The sequence below is a fragment of the Taeniopygia guttata genome, chromosome 9 (genome assembly GCF_048771995.1).
Source record: "Taeniopygia guttata chromosome 9, bTaeGut7.mat, whole genome shotgun sequence".
Lineage (NCBI taxonomy): Eukaryota > Metazoa > Chordata > Aves > Passeriformes > Estrildidae > Taeniopygia > Taeniopygia guttata.
In genome coordinates, this window is record NC_133034.1 from 24,429,446 (window position 1) to 24,452,216 (window position 22,771).

Below are 22,771 nucleotides of genomic sequence, written 5' to 3' on the forward strand. Positions count from 1 at the left end.
AATTATTCCTCTGAAAGCAAAGCAGTTTAATTAGATTACAGTACACAAAATGCACTTGATTCATCTCTGGTGATGCCTACAATGAAATCACAATATAAATTATTCCTTGTATGATACCAGATCAAAAGACCACCAAAGGATTGTCTTCCTTCATAACTTAGCAAGAGCAAAGTTTGTTTTGGATATTATTATATGGAGTTACACAGAAAGGAAATGGAGTGTTAGTAAATAAATTTTATATTTTTTACATATTTTAACTAATAAATATTAGTAAATACTAATATAAGTGTAAAAATGTAATATATTTTACATATTTTTTACATATTTTTACTAATCTATATATATAATAAAAGCAGCAAAGTACAGCAAGGTGATTTTTGGGCTGGATTTGGAGGAAGATTCTCCAGGAATAGAATTTAATAGGAAAATCGTATGCTTTTTTTAAAGGAAAATTTAGGCCAGGACATGCTGCCTTTCCCATTCCATCCTTCCCAGACCACACCACGGGGCGGGATGGGCACGTCTGGGGTAACAAAAACATGGAAAAAGTGGTGATGGAAAGGGCTGTGATGGAATAAAAGGGTTTTGTTTCCTTTCATAAAATTCCAGGCTGGGTCTTACACAGGGGGGATTTTTTACCATCATATTCTGACAAGTTCTGAGCACTGGGCAGGAATGGAGCACATAGTACCAGAGTCCAATTTCATTATTCATCACAGAATTTCCCTCGTCCTCTGGGAAATGTCCAGAGATAAAACACACATAGTCTGAAAAATCAAATTCTCTTTCCTGATGCTCCTCGGTCTCTGAGGGATTGGTGACTTCATTTTCACACTTGGGAAAAGCATCCCCTGTCATAACTTTGATTTTTCTCAACAAATGTCATGGAAAATTATAATGAGCTCCATCAGCATGGAAGACTTTACAGGGCTCATTTTCAATCACTAACATGAGTAGAGACTATATGCAGGGTCAGGGCAGTATATATATATATATATATGTGTGTGTGTGTGTGTGTGTACATATATATATGTATACACATACCCTACATAATCCTTCTAGTTACGGCACAAAGGCATTATTTTCCAGGTAAAATTTCAGAAGTAGGAACAAAATTACCATCCCCTCTGCTCTGCAAGTGTTTCTCTCTGTTGCTTTTAATACTGTTTCTCTTATTTCAATAAAAATTTTAAAGTGTCTGTAGCAGCTGTTTTTTTGGGGGTTTGGGTGTTTTTTTTTTTTTCCCTAAAATTCTGGAAGACTGGGAGGAAGGGGGATTATTCTAGGCAAATGCAAAGTGTGAGGAGAGGAAAGATTGAGGTGTAATTTTCAGCTTCATGATACAAATAAATGCCAAGTGTAATGAGGGGAAGGATTAAACTTCATTTTTGACTCCATGATGGGGGCAGACACAAACTTTAGTGAGAGGAAGGATTAAATGAGGGGAAGGATTAAACTTGATTTTTGACTCCGTGATGGGGCAGACGCAAACTTTAACGAGGGGAAGGATTAAACTATTAACTTTGGGCTCTGTGAGGGGAGTGAATGCAAAGTGTGGCGAGGAGAGCGATTCAAGCGCCAACTCTCGGCTCCATGAGGGGAGTGAACGCCAAGCCTGGCGAGCGGAAGGTTTAAACTGCCGGCTCCATGAGGGGAGCGAAATGAAAGCGCTGTTGGGAAAAGGATTAAAATATAAATTTTGGTGCGATCCCGGCAGCAGCGCAGGCGCTGGCCGCCCTCACCCCGCAGCGCCCAAGATGGCGGCGGCGCTGAGGCGGCTCCTCCTTCCCTCCCCGCGCCCGCGCTGCGTCACCGCTCCCGCCCTCTCCCCGCCCGCCGCCATTGGCCGCGGGGCGCGCGCGGCGCGGCCAATGGGCGGCGGCGCCCAGAGCGAGGCTCCCCCTTCTCCCCCCCTCGCTCGGCCCGTCCCTTCCCCCGCTCGGCGGCACCGGCGCGTTCGGGCCGCCGGCACCGGCACCGGCCCGGCCCGCTCAGCCGCCCCGCTCCGGGCCGCGCTCCGCTCCGCGCCGGCCCCGCTCCGACCCCGCCCCGCCACCCGGCCCTTCCCGGCTCGCTGAGGCCGACAGCGGGCCCGCCGGGCCCCCGGCGCGCTACGGGCCCGGGCGGAGGCGGAGGGGCCGCGCTCCTCCCTGGCCGCCCCCCGCCATGGCCGACAGCGAGAAGCTGGACAACCAGCGCCTCAAGAACTTCAAGAACAAAGGCCGCGACCTGGAGGTGAGCGCGGCGGGGCCCTGAGCCGCGGGGAGGCGGCAGCGGCGAGGGAGGGAGGAAGGGAGGAAGGAAGGAGCCGCCGAGGCCGCGCTGAGGGCCGGGCGCGGCCGGGCCCGCGGGCTCCCGGCGAGGGGCAGCGGCCGCGCCCGCCCGGGCCCGCTCCGGCTCCGCTCCGGGCCGACTCCGCTCCGGGCCCGCTCCGGCTCCGCTCCGGGCCGGCTCCGGCTCCGCTCCGGGCCCGCTCCGGCTCCGCTCCGGCTCCGCTCCGGGCTCCGCTCCGGCCCCGCTCCGGGCCCGCTCCGGGGCTCCTCCCGGGTGGCTGCGCCCGCCGGGGCCCGGCCCGGCCCTGCCCCAGCGGCCCCGCTCCGGGGTGGGCTCGGCGGAATCGCTGCCGGAACAATTCTTCTCCCAGCAGCTCCTAAAAGCCTGAGTCAGGATTAGGGCCCTGTTCTACTGCGTGTTTCCAGGATACCTAATTAAATAAATAACGCCGTAACTTTCATAGCAAGATTATTTTTTTTAAAAACTCTTCTTTTTAATTTTTTTATTCTTTTTTTTTTTTTTGTATTTCTCTTTTCTGCTCAAGCCGTTCTGCCTCGTAGCCCCTGAACGCTGAACTTTTTGGTGGTTCAATTATTCGAGCTCTGTAGGTGCTTCCTAAACACAGCACGATAAGTAATTAACTTGGGGGTTTCCTTAGGAAATAAGCAAATTTTAAAGTTAGGTATCAATCCTCACCTTTAAACACTCGTCCAGGAGTGCTGGTTTGAGCTTAAAATTGTCTGTTCAGGGCTCTGGATAAGAATCTTGGCATTCTCGTGGCTGTCTTTTGCTAGCTTCAAAGTGTCCCTTGTGCTTTCCATAATATTCCTGTTTTATATATGAAGACATTACAATGTTTCAAAAGTGAAAACTCCTTTATATTCCCTGCATTGATTTAAACATTAGCAAAGTTTCCCAGAAGTCTGTAACACCTGGATTTTTAACCTGCCCAATTAGATTGATAAAGCAGTTTATTACTCAGTTATGCCCAAACTTTTGGCAAAAATATTGAGTGGGGATAATTAATTGCTGTGCTTGGTAACAGTGTTGTGAGGTTGGTTGGCAACCCCTCGCCTTAGATACTAATTTATTTTTATATCAATTTTGTTACCACTGAATCGGCAGCTACAGGAAGGCATCTTTAGGAATGCACACAGAATGTTCCATTACAGTGAAAAATGGGATTCATGAGCAGACAGAGGCTGGAATTCAGGTGCTTTGGTGCAGAATTTCAAGGGGAAAGGGCTGAAGTAAGGAAGGTTCAAGATGGACACGCAGGTAACACCACGTGGGAGTGTGTCAGAAGGCAGGCAAGCTCTTCAATCTTTTTTTTTTATTATTTGCTGCAGCACTGAAATGCCTTTTTCCACAGCCCAAACCCACTGCTGGGCCGTGTTAAATTTTAGAGAGTGACATTTATCCAGCAAATCCTGGAGCACATGCCTGCTCCCTAAAATAACCACGGTGCAGGGCTATTTTTCATACAATAGCTCAGGCTTCTGGCTGTCCCTGCTGCTCATTAACTGCTTACACATCACACTGGGCATCAGGCTGAGGGAGCTGCTGCTGCCCACTCCCACCCAACCTCCAAAATCCAGTTTACAGGGCTGTTTGGGCAGAAATTAGTGTATTTATTTGGCAGAGGAAACCAACATTTGATCTTTATCTCCTTCACTCCTCCCCCTTTTTATCTGCGCTGAAATTCTCGTTGGCCCTGGGTTGTTTTTACAAAAACATCGTTTATTGGGGTTTTTTTTTACATTTTCCATGACAGTTTACCCCTAGAGAAATGAGAAATCACCCCAATTTTGGTGAATGCCAAATGGAGAGGTTATGCAAGGTTTCCATGTTGTGAATTGCAAACTTCCTAAAAATGTTATCTCTTAATTCCATGTGCTCAGATCAGTCCATTGACAGTTACAGTTCCTGTCACACTGCCCTTGCTTCCAGGTTTTACATATTCACAGGAAGTTCTTCTATTTCTGACCAAAACCAGGGAATTTCCTATATTTTATCCCTTAAAGTACCAAACATTTTTCACCTTTTTGGCTACTCTAGTTATTTGTTTTCTTTCCCCCAATATGCTCCTAAAAATACAAATTCTGGCCTGGAAAAAAGAGGGAAAAAAAAAAAAAGGCAAACCCCAGCACAAGCGCCTGTTTTACATAAGGTGTTTGACAAAATTCCTTCATATGCTGAAGTCTTGGGTAAACATTTCCTGCACGGGCATGTTGTAAATAATTGCTGCCATGTGTTTGGGGATGGCAGATTGGTGGTGCCACTGGGAATTGAGGGATTCCCTGGGATCAGAAATCCCCAAGAATTCCTTGTCCTGTCCCTGGTTTCTGCTCCTGCTCAAAGGAATACATGTAATAAAGTTTTTAATAGTGGGGGAGCAGTAATTTGGAGCTGAGGCAGCATCTCTGAGGGGAATTTAAGATTTCTGGTCAGTGCTTGCAATATTTTTTTAGGGTCTTCAAGATTTTAGAGCTGTGGGGGAAAAATAAAATTGGTTCAGCACAAAGAGGAACCTTAAAAACTGCAGAAGTGGCTACAGTTTTTAACCTCCAACCCCAGAGTCTGAATTGAAGAAGGGCTTATCTGGACTCACATTAAATTATGCAAATACTGATCCATTAGGGAGCAGGGTAAGGTGACTTTTTTCATCTTGTCTTCAGTGAGGAACAGGTTTAACTTGGGTTTTTTTTCCTTGGATGAGAAGGGTTGAGCTGGTTTTTACTGGTTGTTGTGGGGATGGCTGTGCTGACACCCAGCCAACCTTTGTTTTTAATGGTAATACCACAGATCTTGGAGTTAAATTCCAGATCTTTACTATACAAAGGCCAGGTGAGTGCAGATTGATCACTGTGGCTGTGCTAGAGTTTTATGGACAAATTAAGTTTAAATAATGCCTTTTTACTCCTGCATTTAGGGGTCTTGATTTGGGAAGCTTTGCAGAGTTTTGGGATGTTTTATTTGCTTCATTTTCTTTCACCTGGTGATTCAACATTTCATCTTCTCTTGGTGATTGTTGCCTGTTGCAGCATTGCAATCTGACTGACATTTAAGAGGTTTTTTTTTTAATTAAATAAAAAATATTTTTTGCATTTTATTTCTCTGGAAATACTGGAGGAATCTGCTGAATCTTTTCTCCCCTGCCTCACCTGTGTTGCTGGGCAGGAGATTAAGGATTGCTTGAACAGTGCCAGCACAGAGAGGTGTTAAATTGAGATTTCTGCTCCTCAATTGAGAGATGCATGAAGGGAAACAATGAGAATTCCGTGATGCAGAGCACTTCAAAACTAATTTTGGAGCAGCCATTGCATCAAGATGCTTGAAGATCAGTCGTGTCAGGATTTTAAGAGTTGCCAGCATCATTCAATGGACTTCAAAAATACCAATATATTTGGGAGCACCAGGGAAGCTCCAGGGGAGTGCAGGAAAGGTGGTGGTGTGGGATATATTGAATATTGCAGGTACTTTGAAGCTTTTCAGCCCTTTCTGTATCCCACACAAAATAGTCTGCTTGGGATTAAATATGGAAGAACTGAAGGAGAGCAGGAATTTCACTCAGTGAGATAAAAATAGGTTCCTTTAAGCTGACTTGGAGTTCTGTGGTGAAGCTCATCCATCTTGTCACTTTCAAATGATACTGAGATATTTGTTTAAGGCATTTTCTCTGCCATGCACAGCTTCTCCAGGAAAAATGGGCCTGGTGGCACATGTAATGTCATATTGATTTTTATTTTTTATCTGGAACTCAGACTGCCGTTTTCATTCTGAAGTTGCTGAGATGTGACTTCTGGGGGTATCTTGGGTTGGCTTTATGATCCCAAAGCGTTTTTATCAGTGATACTGAGAGCAGATTTCATTGCTCCACTTTGGAATTGAAATGGGGTTTGTATAGGAGAATAATGGATGGAGGAGGGCCTGAATCACTGGATATAACTGAGGAAAAATAGTCTGGTTTCAGCTGTCTGTTCCCTGTGGGGTGTGTTTTGTTTTTATTTGGAGTCCCAGACCACACTGGTGCTGGTAGCAACTTCCTGGGAAGGAAGGAAGGATGGATGGCACAACCAACTCATTTTTTATTTACTGTTGACTTTGCAGTTCCCAACAGAAACAATGTGCCTTGGAGACCATTCCCTGGGAGAATGAGAGCAGCAGCCAGAGCTCTGCAGTTCCTCCTGTGCTGTCAGACCTCCCTGCTGGAGGTGCAGAAATGGAGTGGAACATTTCAGAGCAGCAAAAAATCCCCACCCCACCCCACCCAGGAGTGAGCACAGGCTGAGTTCCTGATCCCTTCAGGGAAGGGATCCCCGTGCCAGGATCCCCCTGCCAGGAGTGTTTAGGAAGGGCTGGTGCATCCCAGAATGTCCCAGGATCCTGCAGGCATCACTGCCACGAGATTTTAATGATAAGCTGAAGGGCTCAGTTATGACTAAGGGTCAGAAATAACCCTTATGATAAATCTGAAGCTAAATATAATTGAAAAAAGGGAGATGGAGGGATGACCATGGTAGGCCGACAGAAATAGACCGGCTGGTTTGATTTTTGATGTACAAATGACAAACAGGATCCAGTGGCTGAGAGAGCCACATGAATTCCTGACAGAGTGGTGTGTGTTCTTCAACTGGAGCCCTTCCCAGGCCTTCTGAGCTCTGCTGTAAAGCCCTTTCTGGTGAGAGTGGTTTCCTGTGGTGGTGTGAGCTGGAGCTGACTCACAGAGCTCAGATCTGCCCCAGAACAGAAGGAATAACTCCCCACGTGCCATGACCACCATCCCTCATCTCTGCCCTCTGAGCTGTTTGTTCTCCAAAAGCTGCACGAGTCCACCTTGGCTCTGTTTGGCATTTTACTTTCTCTGAACTATTCCACCTGTAGCTGGGCTGGTGGCACTGGGAAATGCCATGGCAGAGCTGGCTGCAGTTCTCATTTGTGGTGCTTTTCCTCCTCCTCAGAGGATGAGCAGTGCCAGGTTGACCTGTAACTATTCTGTCAACAGACTGTGTTTACACAGAGAGTGACTTTAGTGGAGCCAGGGTTTGGTAAATCGTGCTTCAGAGTGACTTCACTGCTGGCTTGTCTTTCATGTGAAGGCTTTTGTGATTCCAAGGTGTGCAGGCAGGAATTCAGGAATTCCTGACAGCTTGTGCCAGGAGGGAGAACATTCTTCTTGTCCTGGCAGAGGATCCTTTAAAGTCTGATCACCTGCAGATAGGGTTTTTCAAGTAAAGGATTTTCTAAATGACCCATCTAAAGCTTTTTTTTGTTGTTGTTGTAATATTTGTTGTGTCCCACTCAATTGTCTGTGTGACAGCAGCAGCAGCTTTGCTGTGAGCAGCAGTGTCTCCCCTGGGGTCTGGGAAGAGCCACCCCTGTCCCAGGGCAGCTTTTGGGTGGGAATGCTGATTTTGCTGCCTGAGCTTTGGGAAGGTGTTAAAAGCCCTGTGAGATCATCAGGGGCGTGGTACAGTTCTGCAATCTGATTATCAGAGGCTTTCCTCACATTATTTTCATTTTGGATATGCCAGATCAGTGGAGTTTGGAGAAACTCCAGTGAGCATTTGAGAGCAGGAGCCTGAAGCACCTCAGTCAGGTGGAAAGCTGCAGCATCTTTGCAAAGCCTGGAAGTGCTGGGTGGGATCCAGCAGGGAATCAGCTTCTCCTGGAGTTCAGGAAAACATCCCTGGAGTGCTTCCTGCCTTCCCTCTGTTCTCCAGAGCTGCATCCACTGCCCTGGGGGCTGGGCATCGCTGGGGAATCCCAGGCTGGGGGATATTACCACATCCCTGGTGATCTCACAGGGCTTTTAACACCTTCCCAAAGCTCAGGCAGCAAAATCAGCATTTTGCTGATTTTTGGGACTCCCCCCCCCATCCCAAAAGCTGCCCTGGGACAAAGTGGCTCTTCCCAGACCCCAGGGGAGACACTGCTGCTCACAGCAAAGCTGCTGCTAACACAGAGACAATTGAGTGGGACAAAACAAATATTACAACAACAACAAAAAAGCCTCAGCTCCTCTCCTCTGGCTCTCCCAGGCTGCTGAGCTGCTCCTGGCACTTGGCCTTTCCCAGGGCAGGAAGCTGTCACTGGGGGAAGTTGCATTTTCCCCTCAGCCCCTGCACAGTTCTGCTCCCAAAGCAGCAGGGAACCATCCCTGCTTTGCCACTTCTTCCTGTCCTTAACCTTTCGCTTTGGGGAGCTGCAGTGCTCCACTGAAATCCGATCTGATGAGCTGCACCTTCTTTTTGATAAGATAATGATGCTTTGGAAGTGAGGTTTGATGCTTATCTTCAGCTCCCCTGGCTGTTCAGGAGGTTCCTTCCAGCTTTCCCTTGGCTTGGCACAATAAAAATGGAATTGTTTGGAATTTTGCTGTTCTCATTCGCTGTGGAGTTCAGAGTGTTCAAATAAAATCACTCCAGACTGATTTATTTCTCTGTTTTCACTGCAGTAGCACAAGCAGCAATAAACCCATTTATGTATATTTACAGTTGATTTGTTTCCCTGAGTACTGTCAATGGCAGCTGTAGAGAAAATGACAAAAAAATACTGCTCTTAAATGCCAAAGGTTTTCATTTATAAATAATTGTTCCAGAACTCAGCTTTGCTTGCAGAGTCTCTTAATTTGAGCTTGTTTATAAAGTTATTTTACTGTTAGATTGCCATGGTCTTTATAATGCTTTTGGTGCTGTTTTTTACAACTCCTTTCCATTCTGCCCTTTAAAAAACATGGTTTATTCCTAATTCCTTCTTTCCTCTAAATGAAGACTTAGAAGAGGGTTTTACTATAAAATAACAAAAATAATGCAGTTATTTCCATTTCCTGTAGGATCTCTATTTTTATAATGAAAATTAAACCCTGTGTGTAAAAGTTGTGTTTAAAGTGCATGAACTGAAATAGTTGTACAAGAACTTTTAAAATTTATCTAAATTCAGATTATCATTTTTTTATCTTTATTCTTTCCAGACTATGAGAAGACAAAGAAATGAAGTTGTTGTGGAGTTGAGAAAGGTGAGATGACCCACAGTTTTTGTTCTTTTATTTTATATTATTATTCCTTTATTTTATATTATTATTCTTTTATTTTATATTATGATTCTCACCAAGTGGGATTTGACTTTGTTGTTACTCTGATAAAATGTAAGAGTTTTCATTAAAGACTCAAAAGTTCTGAAGTTATGGGAGTTCCACAACTTCTATCCTGAAAAACAGGAGTTTATTTGTAACCCAATTAAGGGACTCAATCTTGCACTTCCAGAGGTTTTTAAAGATTTGGTTTTTCCTTTGAAAATCAGCTGTTCCTGTTCCTCTGCAGGCAGAAAATGATTTCCTTACAAGTAAGTGTGTAAGAGTGTGAAGGTAAAACTGGAATTGTTGGAAAAAAGGAATCACAACTGGAATTATTTTTCATTTGAACTTCTGGGAATTGCTGTGTCCTGCTAGAAATGATGACAAATAAACTGGATTGTTGATGGATGTGTGCACATCAAACTTCCAGCACAAGTTGGATGCAGGATTTTTTATGAGGAATTCCAAAAATGTGCTTTTCTGTGCAGTCCTTCCCAACTTTTTAGGAAGATTTAAGTGTCAGAGTGTATTTATGATTGTTTAAAACAGAAGTTTCTCTTCCCTTCTTAACACCCCTCCCTAAATCCAAGTTTTAAAGGTATTCCGTCATTTTCTCTTTAAGAACAAAAGAGATGAGCATCTCCTAAAGAGAAGGAATGTTCCCCATGAAGATATCTGTGAGGATTCTGATATAGATGGGGACTTCAGAGTGGTAAGAATTTACTTGCAATAATTTCTTCTTTTTACATCCTTAAAAGACATTTGGAATTTCTAACTGCTTCTTGTCTCTGTTTTCTAGCAAAACACTTCTTTGGAGGCAATAGTACAGGTAAAAACAATTAAATTGTTTGAATATTCTTCATAGCATGATGACAGATGTGTGAAAAATCTATTTTCTCTTATTTTAGAATGCTTCAAGTGACAACCAGGGTATTCAGTTAAGTGCTGTGCAGGCAGCAAGGTAAGAACACACTTTGCTCAAATATCCTGATTTTATTCTTATTTTATCATGCTCTTAATGTCAGAAAATGTGTTCTAGCTTAACTGAAATTGTATTAATGAAGTGATTTTTAAAAGGAAAGTAGAACTGTACAGAAATCAGAATGCACAGACCTTTTAAGTAGTGTGGATTTTCTTTACATGTAAATACGTGGATTTGTCTTGGTGCAAACTTGATGGTTCTTACAGAATAAAATACACACTTTAAAGGGCTGTAAAATCTTTGGCTTCAAGTGCAGAAAAGCTGAGTGTCTCCTTTTGTAGGAGTTGGAGCTGAATAACTCTTATCTCTTATTTTCCTGGCTGGTGATAAACTTCCAGAGAGCAGAAAGCATGGAATGAAATGGCCAATGGATGTAATGGCTTTGCTTTTCCAGTGGCTCAGTAATTTCACTTTGGGGGATTATTTTCACTTGGAGAGGAAGAAACAAATCCTGTGGATCTGTGGGAGGAGGAGAGAAACCCTTGGGAAGGAGTTCCCAGCCCAGCAGGAGCAGTTCGGGGCTCCGTTGGAGATTCCCAAACTCAACCCAGGGAAGCCTTTCCTGACCTGCTCCAGTGGCAGCACTGCTCCCTTTTTGAGGAGAAAGTTGGATTAAACAGCTCCCTGGTTTTTCAGACCTTTCCAGGTCTGTAACTTGATTTTTTTGTCCATTTCCCTGCAGGAAGCTGCTGTCCAGTGACCGCAATCCACCCATCGATGACCTAATAAAATCAGGAATATTACCTATCTTAGTGCACTGTCTTGAAAGAGATGACAAGTGAGTACTGCCAAAACTCAAAATCCTGCACCAGTTCTTGCCCTTTTGCTGATGTGGCCCAGATGTGAGTAATAACAACTGTGCTTTTCCTTTCTCTGCAGTCCTTCCTTACAGTTTGAAGCTGCGTGGGCTCTGACAAACATTGCCTCTGGCACCTCGGAGCAAACCCAGGCTGTAGTTCAATCCAGTGAGTCCTGAGGGGGGATTGCTTCCATCCACATCTGGCATTTGCTTGGCATCAGCCAAGGAGCTGCTGCCAGGTGTTCACCTCACACACCTGGTTTGGGCTTCATTTCCTCAGGGCTTAAACCCATTTGGGTTTCCTGATGGTGAGCAGCAGCTGGGAAGTCAAAATATCTTGACTTGATATTTTATATCAACTCTTGAAGAGTTGATATCTGCTGGCTTCCACTTTTCAAACTTGAAAAAAAACCACCAAAAGTCACCAAAAAACTTGAAATAAAGCCAAACAACCCCTCTGAAAAACTCCCTGTTGTGAAGAGGGAAGAATATTCACAGACCAGAGGCTGCCTGACACTGAGCTCTTCCAAAACTAATCTGAATTACAAAACCTGTCCTTCCTATTCTGAGGGATCTAAAAGTGGGAAGGAATTGTTGGTGGAATCTGAGCTACCAGGCAAACAAAACTTTGTTCTGGACTCCAAGCATGTCCTGAAGCAGAGCTTCCGTTGCTAAATCTAAACTGAGTGGGCAGGGTTTTTCATGGAGTGAACAAACCAGAGCTTCTTGAAGAATCAAAGATACAGTGAAATGAGTTTTTCCTAAGATTTAAGGAAAAAATACACAAAAATTATGTTGGCTGCAAGATCAGTTGCTTCTGCTTTTGGAAACTCAGTGTTAAGAGCCTGTGAACTTTGATGTAATTTGATTTTCACTCTTACAGGATGTCCCTTTGGTAATACTTTCACCTTTTTCTCCATCCTCTTCTTTTCCCAGTTGCAACCTGAGTTTTCTTTGGGAAATCTAATTGATAGATAATCTGTCCCACCCCTGATCTAGCACACTTTAATTTATCAATGGATTGAGCACTTTTTCAGTGATTTTTGTAGGTCTGCATTGCACTCTGTTAGTTAATTTAATACCTGTGACATGTAAAATTATGATTGATTTCAATTTAAATTATGCTTTTTTGTCATTTTTCCATGAGAAATTATTAATTTGCTTGCTGGAGATGTTTTTTCTCCTTGCATACAGACACTGTAAATACCTTTATTTAGCAGGAAATAAGAATCCTGCTGATTAGTTGTTACTCTAGTAAACACATGGTTTACATTAAGAAAAAATCTAGCTAAAATTTTCAAATTTCTCTTGATGTATATGAAATAAATTAATTCCTTTCAGACTGGGCTATTGTGTAAGCAAGCACCTCAGTGCTGGGGGAGGATAAAACAGGATCAATTATGTCAGTGTGGATTCCTTTCCTGCCCTCTTCCTACATTCCCACTCCTCCATTCCCACTCCATTCCTGCTTATTCTCCAGTTGCTTCACTGGAGTGCCTGAGTTTGGTCTCTCTTGATCCTTTGCACTTGGGGCTGCTGCATAACTTAGCAGAGAATTCTGAATTCAATAAATGTAACTAAATTTGGATCCTGACGAGCTTCAGTAAACTTGAAACTTGCAAACAAATTAAATGTCAGGAGTTTAATATTCTCCAGTGCAGGCTCTGTAAGAATATGGAGCAGAGGAAGAATCATTGCAGTGCTTTATTTTAGCATCACCTGGGAAATTAGTGAAGCTTTGACCAGGAGAGTTAATTCTGTGAATTATTTGCTCTTTTGAGATGCATTTTTAACCATTTTTCTGGGGTTTGTTTGTACTTTTCAGATGCTGTGCCGCTTTTCCTGAGACTGCTGCATTCACCTCATCAAAATGTTTGTGAGCAAGCAGTGTGGGCTTTAGGAAATATCATAGGTGGGTGTTCTTCCTGCCACCACCACCCTCTGGGCATGTTTTATTATTATTATTATTATTTATTATTATTCTAGTTACTCCTGCCACCACCACCCTCTGGGGATATTTTATTAATTATTGTTACTCCTGCCACCCCAACCCTCTGGGGATGTTTTATTATTGTTACTATTATTATTGTCATTGTTACTTCTGCCATCACCAACTTCTGAGGATGTTTTATTATTGTTTGGAGATTTTGTCAAGGAATCCTCAGGAATATGTTGGGCTCCCCCTGTTCTTGGTGGTCTGGTGTTGTCTGCCAGCCCTTTCCCTTACCCACCACCATAAATCTGTAAATCATGGGTTGTTTGCTGGTAAAATCTGTAAATTTTAACAGAACAGAAATCTAAACAATGGGATGGATGTTTGCTGGTCAGATCTCTAAATGATGAGCTGGGATGTTTGCTGTTAAAATCTGTCAAGGCTGGGATGTTTGCTGTTAAAATCTGTCAATGCTGGGATGATTTCTGTTAAAATCTGTCAAGGCTGGGATGATTTCTGTTAAAATCTGTCAAGGCTGGGATGATTTCTGTTAAAATCTGTCAAGGCTGGGATGATTTTTGTTAAAATCTGTCAAGGCTGGGATGATTTCTGTTAAAATCTGTAAATGCTGGGATGTTTTGCTGTTAAAATCTGTCAATGCTGGGATGTTTTGCTGTTAAAATCTCTAAATGCTGGGATGTTTTCTGTTCACACACCGCTGTTTGTGTCCCACAGGTGATGGACCCCAGTGTAGAGATTATGTCATTAGTCTTGGAGTAGTGAAGCCCCTGCTGTCCTTCATCAGCCCCTCCATCCCCATCACCTTCCTCAGGAACGTCACCTGGGTCATGGTCAACCTGTGCCGCCACAAAGACCCCCCTCCACCGATGGAAACCATCCAGGAGGTGATGGGATGGCTCTGCCAGGGGCTGGGTTCCAGCTGGGCCTGGGGCTGCTCCCAAAATAACCCTCAGGTGTTTCTTTCCCCCTCAGATCCTGCCAGCGCTCTGCGTTTTAATTCACCACACGGATGTAAATGTGAGTGACCCCTCTTAACAGCTCCTCCCGTGCTTTTTTAGCTGAAATGTAAAGTAAAATTTAAACCTGTGATGTTCCCTGTGATTAGGACAAACTTCTTCAGGTATCTATTAACTGCTTATTTTAAAATATTGATGTTATTTTTAAATAGTGATTTTTTCCCCCCTTGGTATTTCTGTCTTAGTAAGTGTTTATTTGCATGTACTTTCCCTGCACTTATAACTGAAACTGCTTTCTATTTTTATTCCTGTGAGCATTCATTCACAGAGAAATACAGGAAATTTTTGCTTAGCACTTAAATTTGTAATGAAAATCAGTGTGAATGAAGGAAAAATCAGTGTATGCTGCACATGTCAAATGTCAGGGTTAGATGTAAATTCTGAGGTGTTAAATATGAAATTTTATTTAAAAGTGAAGTAAATGAGCAAAACTTCATTGAAATTATGGAATGAGTCAGCTTTTTGTCTGAACATAAATCAGAATTTAAGACTAATTCTTTGCTTCCAAAAGAAGTTGTAGCTGAGTTAATGGCAACAGTGCTCTACAAAAAAAAAATCTGTATTAACTTTACTGTTCATATACTAATGATGTGATATAATTTCTTGTCTCTAAGGAGGTGAAATAAAGTTTGTTAGAATTTTGGAAACTCCTGTATTGCTGCTTTTGTGCATGTGCTGCACACAGCCACGAGTGGCAGGGAGCTGTCAGTGTATCTGTAAGTGTTCCCTGTCCTGGAGCTGTTCTGTGCTGCTGACAGAGCTGCTTTTGCCTGCAGATTTTGGTGGACACAGTCTGGGCTCTCTCCTACCTGACGGACGCTGGCAACGAGCAGATCCAGATGGTGATCGACTCCGGGATCGTCCCGCACCTGGTGCCTCTCCTCAGCCACCAGGAGGTCAAAGTCCAGGTCAGTTTGGACCCCCAAAATGTGCTGCTGCAGGAAATGCTTTACTTTTATAGCTCTGCTGTGGTTTGATTTTGGTGTGATGTTCATTTTTCTGTTCACGCTTCTCAGTCTCGTAGCATCACTGTAGCAGGTCTTAAACTCTTAAAACAACTAAAATCTTAACTCTTAAAATTCCACCTCCCACAACTAAACACTGTTCTCTTTCTCACTTTACTTTCTCTTCTACAAACACAATTTCTATCTCTTTCACTCTTCTAAAAAAAAAAAACCCAAAAACATTTCAATTTCTTTTTACTTTTCTACCTACAAAAATCAACCTAATTCCAATCCCTTCACACCCTAAACCTACTTCTAAACTACATCATTTCCACTCCCCCACCCAATCTATAACTAAACAAGAAAGAATTTACACTCTTCTACTAACCAAAACAAAAAAAAATCCCCTAAAAATTCTCTACTTTTAACCCCCTGTATTCTCAAAAATACATCCAATAATCACTCCAAACATTAATATCTAAATCTAACCACTAATTAGTTTAACCCTAACTTCATAAAAAACTCACTTCTTTATCGAACCAAAACAAGCTCCCATTGAAATTTAACAAATATTTTTTCCTGCAGCATTTGCATAAAGCCTTTGAGGTGCTGAGCTTTGCTGCAGGAGCTGTTTTGAAAGGAAATATTTTGTTTTCAGACTGCTGCCCTGAGGGCTGTGGGGAACATCGTCACTGGCACCGATGAGCAGACACAGGTGGTTCTCAACTGTGAAGCTCTCTCACATTTCCCAGCACTTCTGACACATCCCAAAGAAAAAATTAATAAGGTGAGCAGCACCAGGGGTTTTAGCTGGTTGAGAACTTTTAGATTTGACTGAGCTTGGGTTCCACGTGGTGTACTGCCATAAAGATGTGAATAATCAACTCCTTCCTCCAGCTTGTGGCAAATTTCAGCAAATACTGATTTTTTTCTGGAAATTAATATTTGCAGGGAACTCTCTTAGGAGCTGCAGACTTGTGCTTGACAGAATGTCAATGTTTGTAGGAAATCAAAGTTTTCTATTATAAATCTGGTTGTTGACTTGAGTAGGAGTTCTCAATATGTGAAATGTCACCTTAATTAATTAACCTGACTCTCTCAGAAGTGATGAGACGGAGATGATTGGGTGTGTTTGGATGGAGTGTGTGTGTGAGAAGGGGAAGTGGGGTGGGGCTGTGTGTGGGGTGTGTGGGGGGCTCTCGTGGGGGCACTGATGGCAGTGCTGAGCCAGGAGTGCATCTGAGGCGTGTTGGGCACCTCGGGGCCCCTCTGCAACACTGCCAGTGATTAAAGCCCCAAAAAGCCACCAGGAGAGCCCCAGGCAGCCCAAAGGTCTCCAGGGTCACCAGTGATCCTCTGCTCTGATCTCAGAAAGTCAGCAAGCTGCTGAAGCTGGTCCTGGGAGAATTCTCTGCTAAAATGCTCTCCTTCAGGGAGGCTGAGAAGGGAGTTGAATGCTGGAGCATTCCTAGGAAGGGAGAAATCTGTCAGCAGTAAGAGTTTAAAAGGTTGATTTTCTGAATATACTTAAATTTGTATTTAAAACTGTTACTTCTTGATTAAAGTTTGGATTCCCACTCTAAAAGGGAGGTGAGGGCTCTGAATTTAACTCGGGGAGGAGCTGCTGGGGAAGAGATCTGTTCTTGCTTTGCCTGGGAGGAGAGTCCTGGGCTTGTGGACAGAATGAGCATAAAGAGCCACAAACTTCAGAGTATTGTTAAAAATCAAGTGTTGAAAAGTGTTTAATTCAGTGATAGTGCTGCATTTTCCTGAAGCTAAGAAGAGACCTCAGGAAGGAGGTGCAGAGCTGTCTCCTGCACTGTCATGTCTCAAGACAGGATTCTGTCAGGCCATCAGCTAATTGGCAGTGCTGGCAGCAATCAGGAGTGCTCATTTGGCATTTTTCTGTCTCCAAATAATTTCTCCTTTTAATTTGAAGTATTTGGTTGAAGCTGGTGACAGTGAAAGGCTGAGGAGTCTTGTGGAGTCTCCTGAGGTGAGATTGTCCCTTTGGTCTGTCTCTGCCAGAATTCAGCTCTGCACAATCCAGCTAAGGAGTGCTTGGTTGTGTTTAAGGCTGGCCAGTTGCAGTGGACAGAAATGATGTAGAATCCTTCTGTGAGTTAATTCCTGATGCTTTATTTTGCAGGAAGCAGTGTGGTTCCTATCTAACATCACTGCAGGAAACCAGCAGCAAGTTCAGGCAGTGATAGATGCAAACCTTGTTCCAATGATAATCCATCTTCTAGATAAGGTCAGATCCCAGGGATTGGTGGTGGGCTTCAAATCCTGCATTCCTTTCCAGCTCTTGGTGTCTCTTAAAAAGTGACTTCCCAAACCATTCCGTGCTGCCAAGGATCTGCTGTGGCAGAAGCCCTGCTTGTGGGGAGGGGATGAACACAGAGGGACTCAAACAGGACAGGATTTATTTGTTACTCTCACACAAAACTGCTACAGTGACACCTTGCAGCTTTTGTGGGAATCCTGCCTGACACAAAGCCTGGGGTGACTCTTCCTGTCTCTGGTTGTGCTTCCAGGGGGATTTTGGGACTCAGAAAGAAGCTGCTTGGGCAATAAGCAACTTAACAATCAGTGGGAGAAAAGACCAGGTGAGTCCAGCTCTGGGAAAAGCTCCATTTCCTCTCTGGGGAGGTGCTGGGGTTGGTTATGGGTGTCTGCTCCTCTCTGATCAGTAACTTTCCCTTCTCCTCGTGGGATTTGAGTGACCTCCCCTTGTTTTGGGGTGACCTGAGGTCAGGAGCATCCCTGGGGTTTGTTGGGAGCTCTGTTGGGATGAGCGACTTCAGTCAGGCTCTGATGGGATTCTCCAGCATTCCACATTTCTTTTTACTTTATTTCCCACACCATGAGGATGTGATAATTAAAAGGACAGTAAGCAATGAGTACACAAGTCCCTTGTAAGCCCAGAGTAAGAGATTTGTGGCTGGCTTGGGGTGGTGCTGTCACTCTTCAGAGGCAAGGTTAAAACTCCTTATGTACACTGAAAAATTCACAGTATTTGCTCCCTGGGTGCTGCAGATCTCAGATTTATTTGTAGTTTAGTAGCCAAATGTTGCCTTTGCAGGTGCCAGAAGGGGTTGCTGGGGTGGCCACTGCAGAGTCTCTGTGCTGGGGGTGACTTTGAGGTTTGGGCTTGCTGGGGTGTGTTTGTGTGCTGCTGCCATGTTCCCCTGTAACTCCTGCTGTTCCCCCCTCAGGTGGCTTACTTAATTCAACAAAATGTAATTCCTCCCTTCTGCAATCTGCTGACAGTAAAAGATGCACAAGTTGTGCAAGTGGTTCTGGATGGACTAAGTAATATATTAAAAATGGCTGAAGAGGAAGCAGAAACCATAGCCAATCTTATAGAAGAGTGTGGAGGTAGGAGGAGCAAGATTTTAAATAACTTTTCCAGAGATTGCTTCTTTGGCATCCTACTTGGGATGGGTTTGTTGCTGGCACAGATATTTTAAGCAAATGTGTTTTGAAGCACCCTTTTCATTCCTATCAGATGAATACCCACAGCTTTTCCTAAGCTTATGATCAAATAAAATGTGGAGGAGCAGTAAATAGCAGTAAAGTTCATGAGCTGCTAATTTTGAAGCAGTCTGCATATTAGACAAATTACTCTAATTAACAGAAAGTAAATTAATCAATGTGGGGGTGATGTGCTTACCTTAATTGTGCACAAGTCAAGTCCAGGTGAACTTGGAAGAAATAATTCTCCATACAGTGGTTGTGAACATGAAATAACATAAATTCCCTCATGGTTTTGAGACTTTCTCCATGTTGGTTGTGCTTTAAGTTGACTGAAACTTTTCAGGGACGAAAGAACATAGATATTAAACATGGACACAGGTAAAAAACTGTGGGATTTGTTAACATGGAGTAGAAAAATCTTTAAGATACCAAATCTTGAGGGAGGGCAGAAAGGTGAAGTGATGGCTGGGAGGGGGAAGGAGGTGTTTGTGCCAAAACTCTGCTTGTCAGAGCTTCAGAAAGATTTCTATGTGCTCAGCTTCTGTGTTCATCTGTATAAAATATATATAAATATTCCAGCTGGGTTTAACAACATTTTATTCATAACCAGATCATTCATAACTATTCCCAGACGTATTTTTAATTTCTTTGTTGGAAATTGTTTGGCCTGAATTTGGTGTTCTGAGATCTCTTTGTATGTTGGTTGCAGGCCTGGAGAAAATTGAACAGCTACAAAACCATGAAAATGAAGACATCTACAAACTGGCTTATGAGATCATTGACCAGTTCTTCTCCTCAGATGATGTGAGTGTGCAGTTCCCTGCTCACTGTTTTTATTTACAAATAATTCTTTTCATTGCAAATCTGCTGCAGGAGGAGGCAGCAGCCCCAGGGCTGCCCTGTGGCACTTGAGGAATGAGCCCTGGTGTGAACCTCCTGCTCCTCCTGCTGTTGCTGCTGCTGAAGCATCTAAAGAAGATCTGAGGCCTAATTTAAGCCTCATCTCCAGGGATTAACATCCCAGGCTGTGAATAGTTCCCTGAACTCTCAGCTTGACATTTCCCATTTGATAAGCTCCCTGCTGGCTCCAGGCTGAGGCTGCTGCTGGAGAAACAAAGTGTTGGAGAGTTTGAATCATTGCAGGGTGGGATGTGCTGATCAGGGACGTTGTTCTGGTTCAGCCATGGCACAGAAATCAAAGGGAGGTTGGGCTGTGAGCACTTCCAGTCGGGAAGTTGAGGCAGGGAGAGGAAGGGCAGCCCTGGCAGTCTGTGCCATGCAGGGAGGGCTCCCTGCTGGCTGCAAAGCTGCAGAAATGGCCGAGTTCAGCTGCTTTCATGGCCTCTTTTCACTTGGAAGGTTATTTTGTGCTGGAGTTTCACTTTGATGTGAGCAGTAAGATACAAGTCTTGTTTAGCAACTCAGCTTTGGCATTTACAGCCGGACTTGGAATTTAATCCAGTGTCAGATTGGGAACCATAATTTGGGTTTAGTCCTCCCTTGGTTTAGTGCTGCTGGTCTCCTAAGAGCTGAGAGAGTTTCTGAGACTGACAGAAAGTTTCTGAGATGGACAGAAGGTTTTCCAGGAGAGAAAATTCTGTCAACAAAAGGGTTTGGGGTGCCATGTAGCACTCCTTGACAAATACAAGCTAAAACATTTTGGGTTTAAATCACTTCTTTTTGGTGCTCTCACTAAATTCGGGGAGGGATGGCAGGACTGGATGCAAGGAGGTGAAGAGGAAGCTGCTTTTGGGATTGTCCAGCTCCTGGGCAGGGAGGATTTGCTGCGTCCCTGCTCACGATGTTCCCGTTGCATTCCAGATTGATGAAGATCCAAGCCTTGTTCCGGAAGCGATCCAAGGCGGAACATTTGGTTTCAATTCATCTGCCAACGTACCAGCAGAAGGGTTCCAGTTTTAGAGTGGTATTTTGGAAGTTTAGGTACAATGCAGCACTGAATAAAAAAAAAAAAAAAGGTTTGATCCATCAATCTTGGCTCATGGGATCCGCTGCTGCATTAAATCGGGAAAGTCAAACGTGAAGATTTCATTTGGAATCCCAGAAAAGCCCAAATGAAGTCGGGATGGCGAGTGGGTGCGAGTGAGAATGAGTGGCAAAATGCAACGACAAACTTCACACCGAATGCTTCTTTAGATTGTTCCAAGCAAAAGGGCTACAGGTGACAGATTTCAGTGCCTGAGGAGGAGCCTCCGCAGCGGGGGGAGCAGCGGGGCCGGGCCAGCCTGCCCTGCAGGAGCCAGCTGCCCTGCACGGCCACTGGAGTGAGTGTCTGCCCTGTGCCAGCCCTGCCCTGCCGTGCCAGGCCGTGCCAGGCCGTGCCAGGCGTGCGAGAGGAGAGTGCCTGTGAGTGTCTGTGAGCGTGCGAGCTTGAGTCGCCTCGGGGCCGAGAGCCCAACACCACCCAATGAGTTCACAAGTGTCGACCTACACTGGACACACCGAGACCGGTTTAGCAGCAGACTCTGGTTTACTCCTGCAGCCTGTGTTTTCCTCTTTTTTCTTTTGGTTTTTTTTGGTTTTATTTTATTTTATTTTTTTCTTTTCAGTTCTTTTTAATTTCTTTTCCTGTTACGGCTTCTTAGTTGTTTGTAAAGTCAGAATTTCAGGAAGGCTTCCCTGTGCATTTGCACCAGATGAATGTTTGATGTTATGAAAAGCTTTTCCATATCATCAAAACTAATTTGTAGATTTTTTGCATGGAAAAACAAACAAACAAACAAAAAAATCCTCCATTTCCCTTCAAACTAGACTGTGTTGCAGTACACAAGTTGCCATAATAGTAGAAAGCAGTATAAAATGTGGTAATAAAACCTCATCCTTTTCATTTTCAAAGATAACATGAAGACCTTTGCATGTGGTAATCTCCAGCATAGTTCATTTTTAGATTTCGTTGAGTCCTGTAACCAAAATGTTTCTGTTGTGGTAGGATACCGTGCTGTGTTTCAATGTTACTTGTTTTCAAACTTTGTTTTCTATGAAAATGATATGGAAACGTCTAAAAATGAAATTTGGTGCATATGTACTGCTGAATAAAGAGCGAAAAAAAGAGGTGTGAATAGATGTACAAATCAAGTCATGGTTTGAACACCTTTAATATGCCTAATCCAATTGTTTTAGACTCTTTTTATCTTAGATGTAGGCAGCCATGAACAATCTATTTTGAGCCACTTTAGAGAGAAAAAAAAAAAGAAAAAAAAACTTTGTATTTTTAAAACTTGCACAAAAAGGATGCAAGTGTTTTTATAATTGGAGGAATGCCTCAGTTTTGAGGTGGTGCACACTAAATTCAAGGTGATGTTACAAATTTGTACCAAGTGAACTCTTGATAAGGTGGCTCATTGTAGGAAATGCTGTGCCTTCCCCTTTGAGCACAAGTGTTGCATGAACAACAGTTTGCTATAATAAACCATCCCAGGTTAGCCACCATTAGCATCTATATCTACCTTGTGTTTTCAAATCAGCTGGTAATTCTGAAACACTGTAGAATGGATAAAGATTATTTTGTGATCATAACTCTTTGTTGGACTAGAGTATTTTTGCAGCATTCCTTGTCATCAGAAACATGGTTAAAAGTTTAAAACTAGAAGCAGCGGCAAACTAGCTTGTGAATTTATCCAAGTAGAGTGCAGGCTAGGCTGTCTTGGGGAAATAAACATTAAAACTTGCAACTCTGCTGCTCTGCCTGTTTCTTTATGCAATATTCACATTTTTCAGCGTGAAACACAGAGATTTTTTTGAAGAAAGTGATTTTTAAAGGCTTTGGGTTGAAGTTTTTACCTGTTAAATGTTCGTGTGGTGCAGGCTGGAAGCATGGAGGCATTTTGCTATAAATGTTAAAAAAAACCCAATTTTACTTTTACTTAAGTACCTCTGTATATTCACCAAATAAATCAGGGCTGATTTCATGGGAAATGTGGGGAATCCATGGAGGAGGGAAGTGAAATCTTTTTTCTGGAAGTTGCAAGGAAAATTCTAAGCAGTAAATTACAATTTTCACCCTCAAACACCTTTGTGAGGGATAGAAAATCGCTGTTTGCAAACATTTCTTGTTGGGGTAAGAGAAGAAGATGTATTTGTGGCAACTTCTGTTTTCCTAAGAACAAAATACCCCCAAAACTCTGCATTTAATGCCAAGAAATGCCGTTTTGGGCAGTTCCTGGCTGGAATATAACTCTGAAAAATTCCCTTGAGCTGCTGCTGTTTCAGCTTTTTCCCTGTTTTTATGG

General features: G+C 43.4%; 1 protein-coding gene and 1 non-coding gene across 3 annotated transcripts; both read left to right on the forward strand.

The window, feature by feature from the left end:
- Nucleotides 1-1,917: 1,917 nt before the first annotated feature.
- Nucleotides 1,918-22,213, forward strand: KPNA4 (karyopherin subunit alpha 4). Of its 2 annotated transcripts, XM_030280422.4 has the most exons (18): nucleotides 1,918-2,235; nucleotides 9,248-9,292; nucleotides 9,972-10,061; nucleotides 10,149-10,178; nucleotides 10,258-10,310; nucleotides 11,014-11,109; nucleotides 11,211-11,296; nucleotides 12,956-13,042; nucleotides 13,799-13,968; nucleotides 14,057-14,101; nucleotides 14,877-15,008; nucleotides 15,703-15,831; nucleotides 16,984-17,040; nucleotides 17,194-17,298; nucleotides 17,582-17,653; nucleotides 18,263-18,425; nucleotides 19,234-19,328; nucleotides 20,346-22,213. In XM_030280422.4, the coding sequence occupies exons 1-18, from the start codon at nucleotides 2,167-2,169 to the stop codon at nucleotides 20,442-20,444; spliced, it is 1,623 nt and encodes a 540-aa protein (XP_030136282.1). In that variant the 5' UTR covers nucleotides 1,918-2,166; the 3' UTR covers nucleotides 20,445-22,213. The 2 variants fall into 2 exon arrangements, with proteins under 2 accessions (XP_030136282.1, XP_030136283.1); XM_030280423.4 differs by lacking the exon at nucleotides 16,984-17,040 and having other exon boundaries at nucleotides 1,920-2,235.
- On the forward strand, nucleotides 16,144-16,414 carry LOC115496484 (small Cajal body-specific RNA 7). The gene has a single exon (XR_003961986.4).
- Nucleotides 22,214-22,771: the final 558 nt, after the last annotated feature.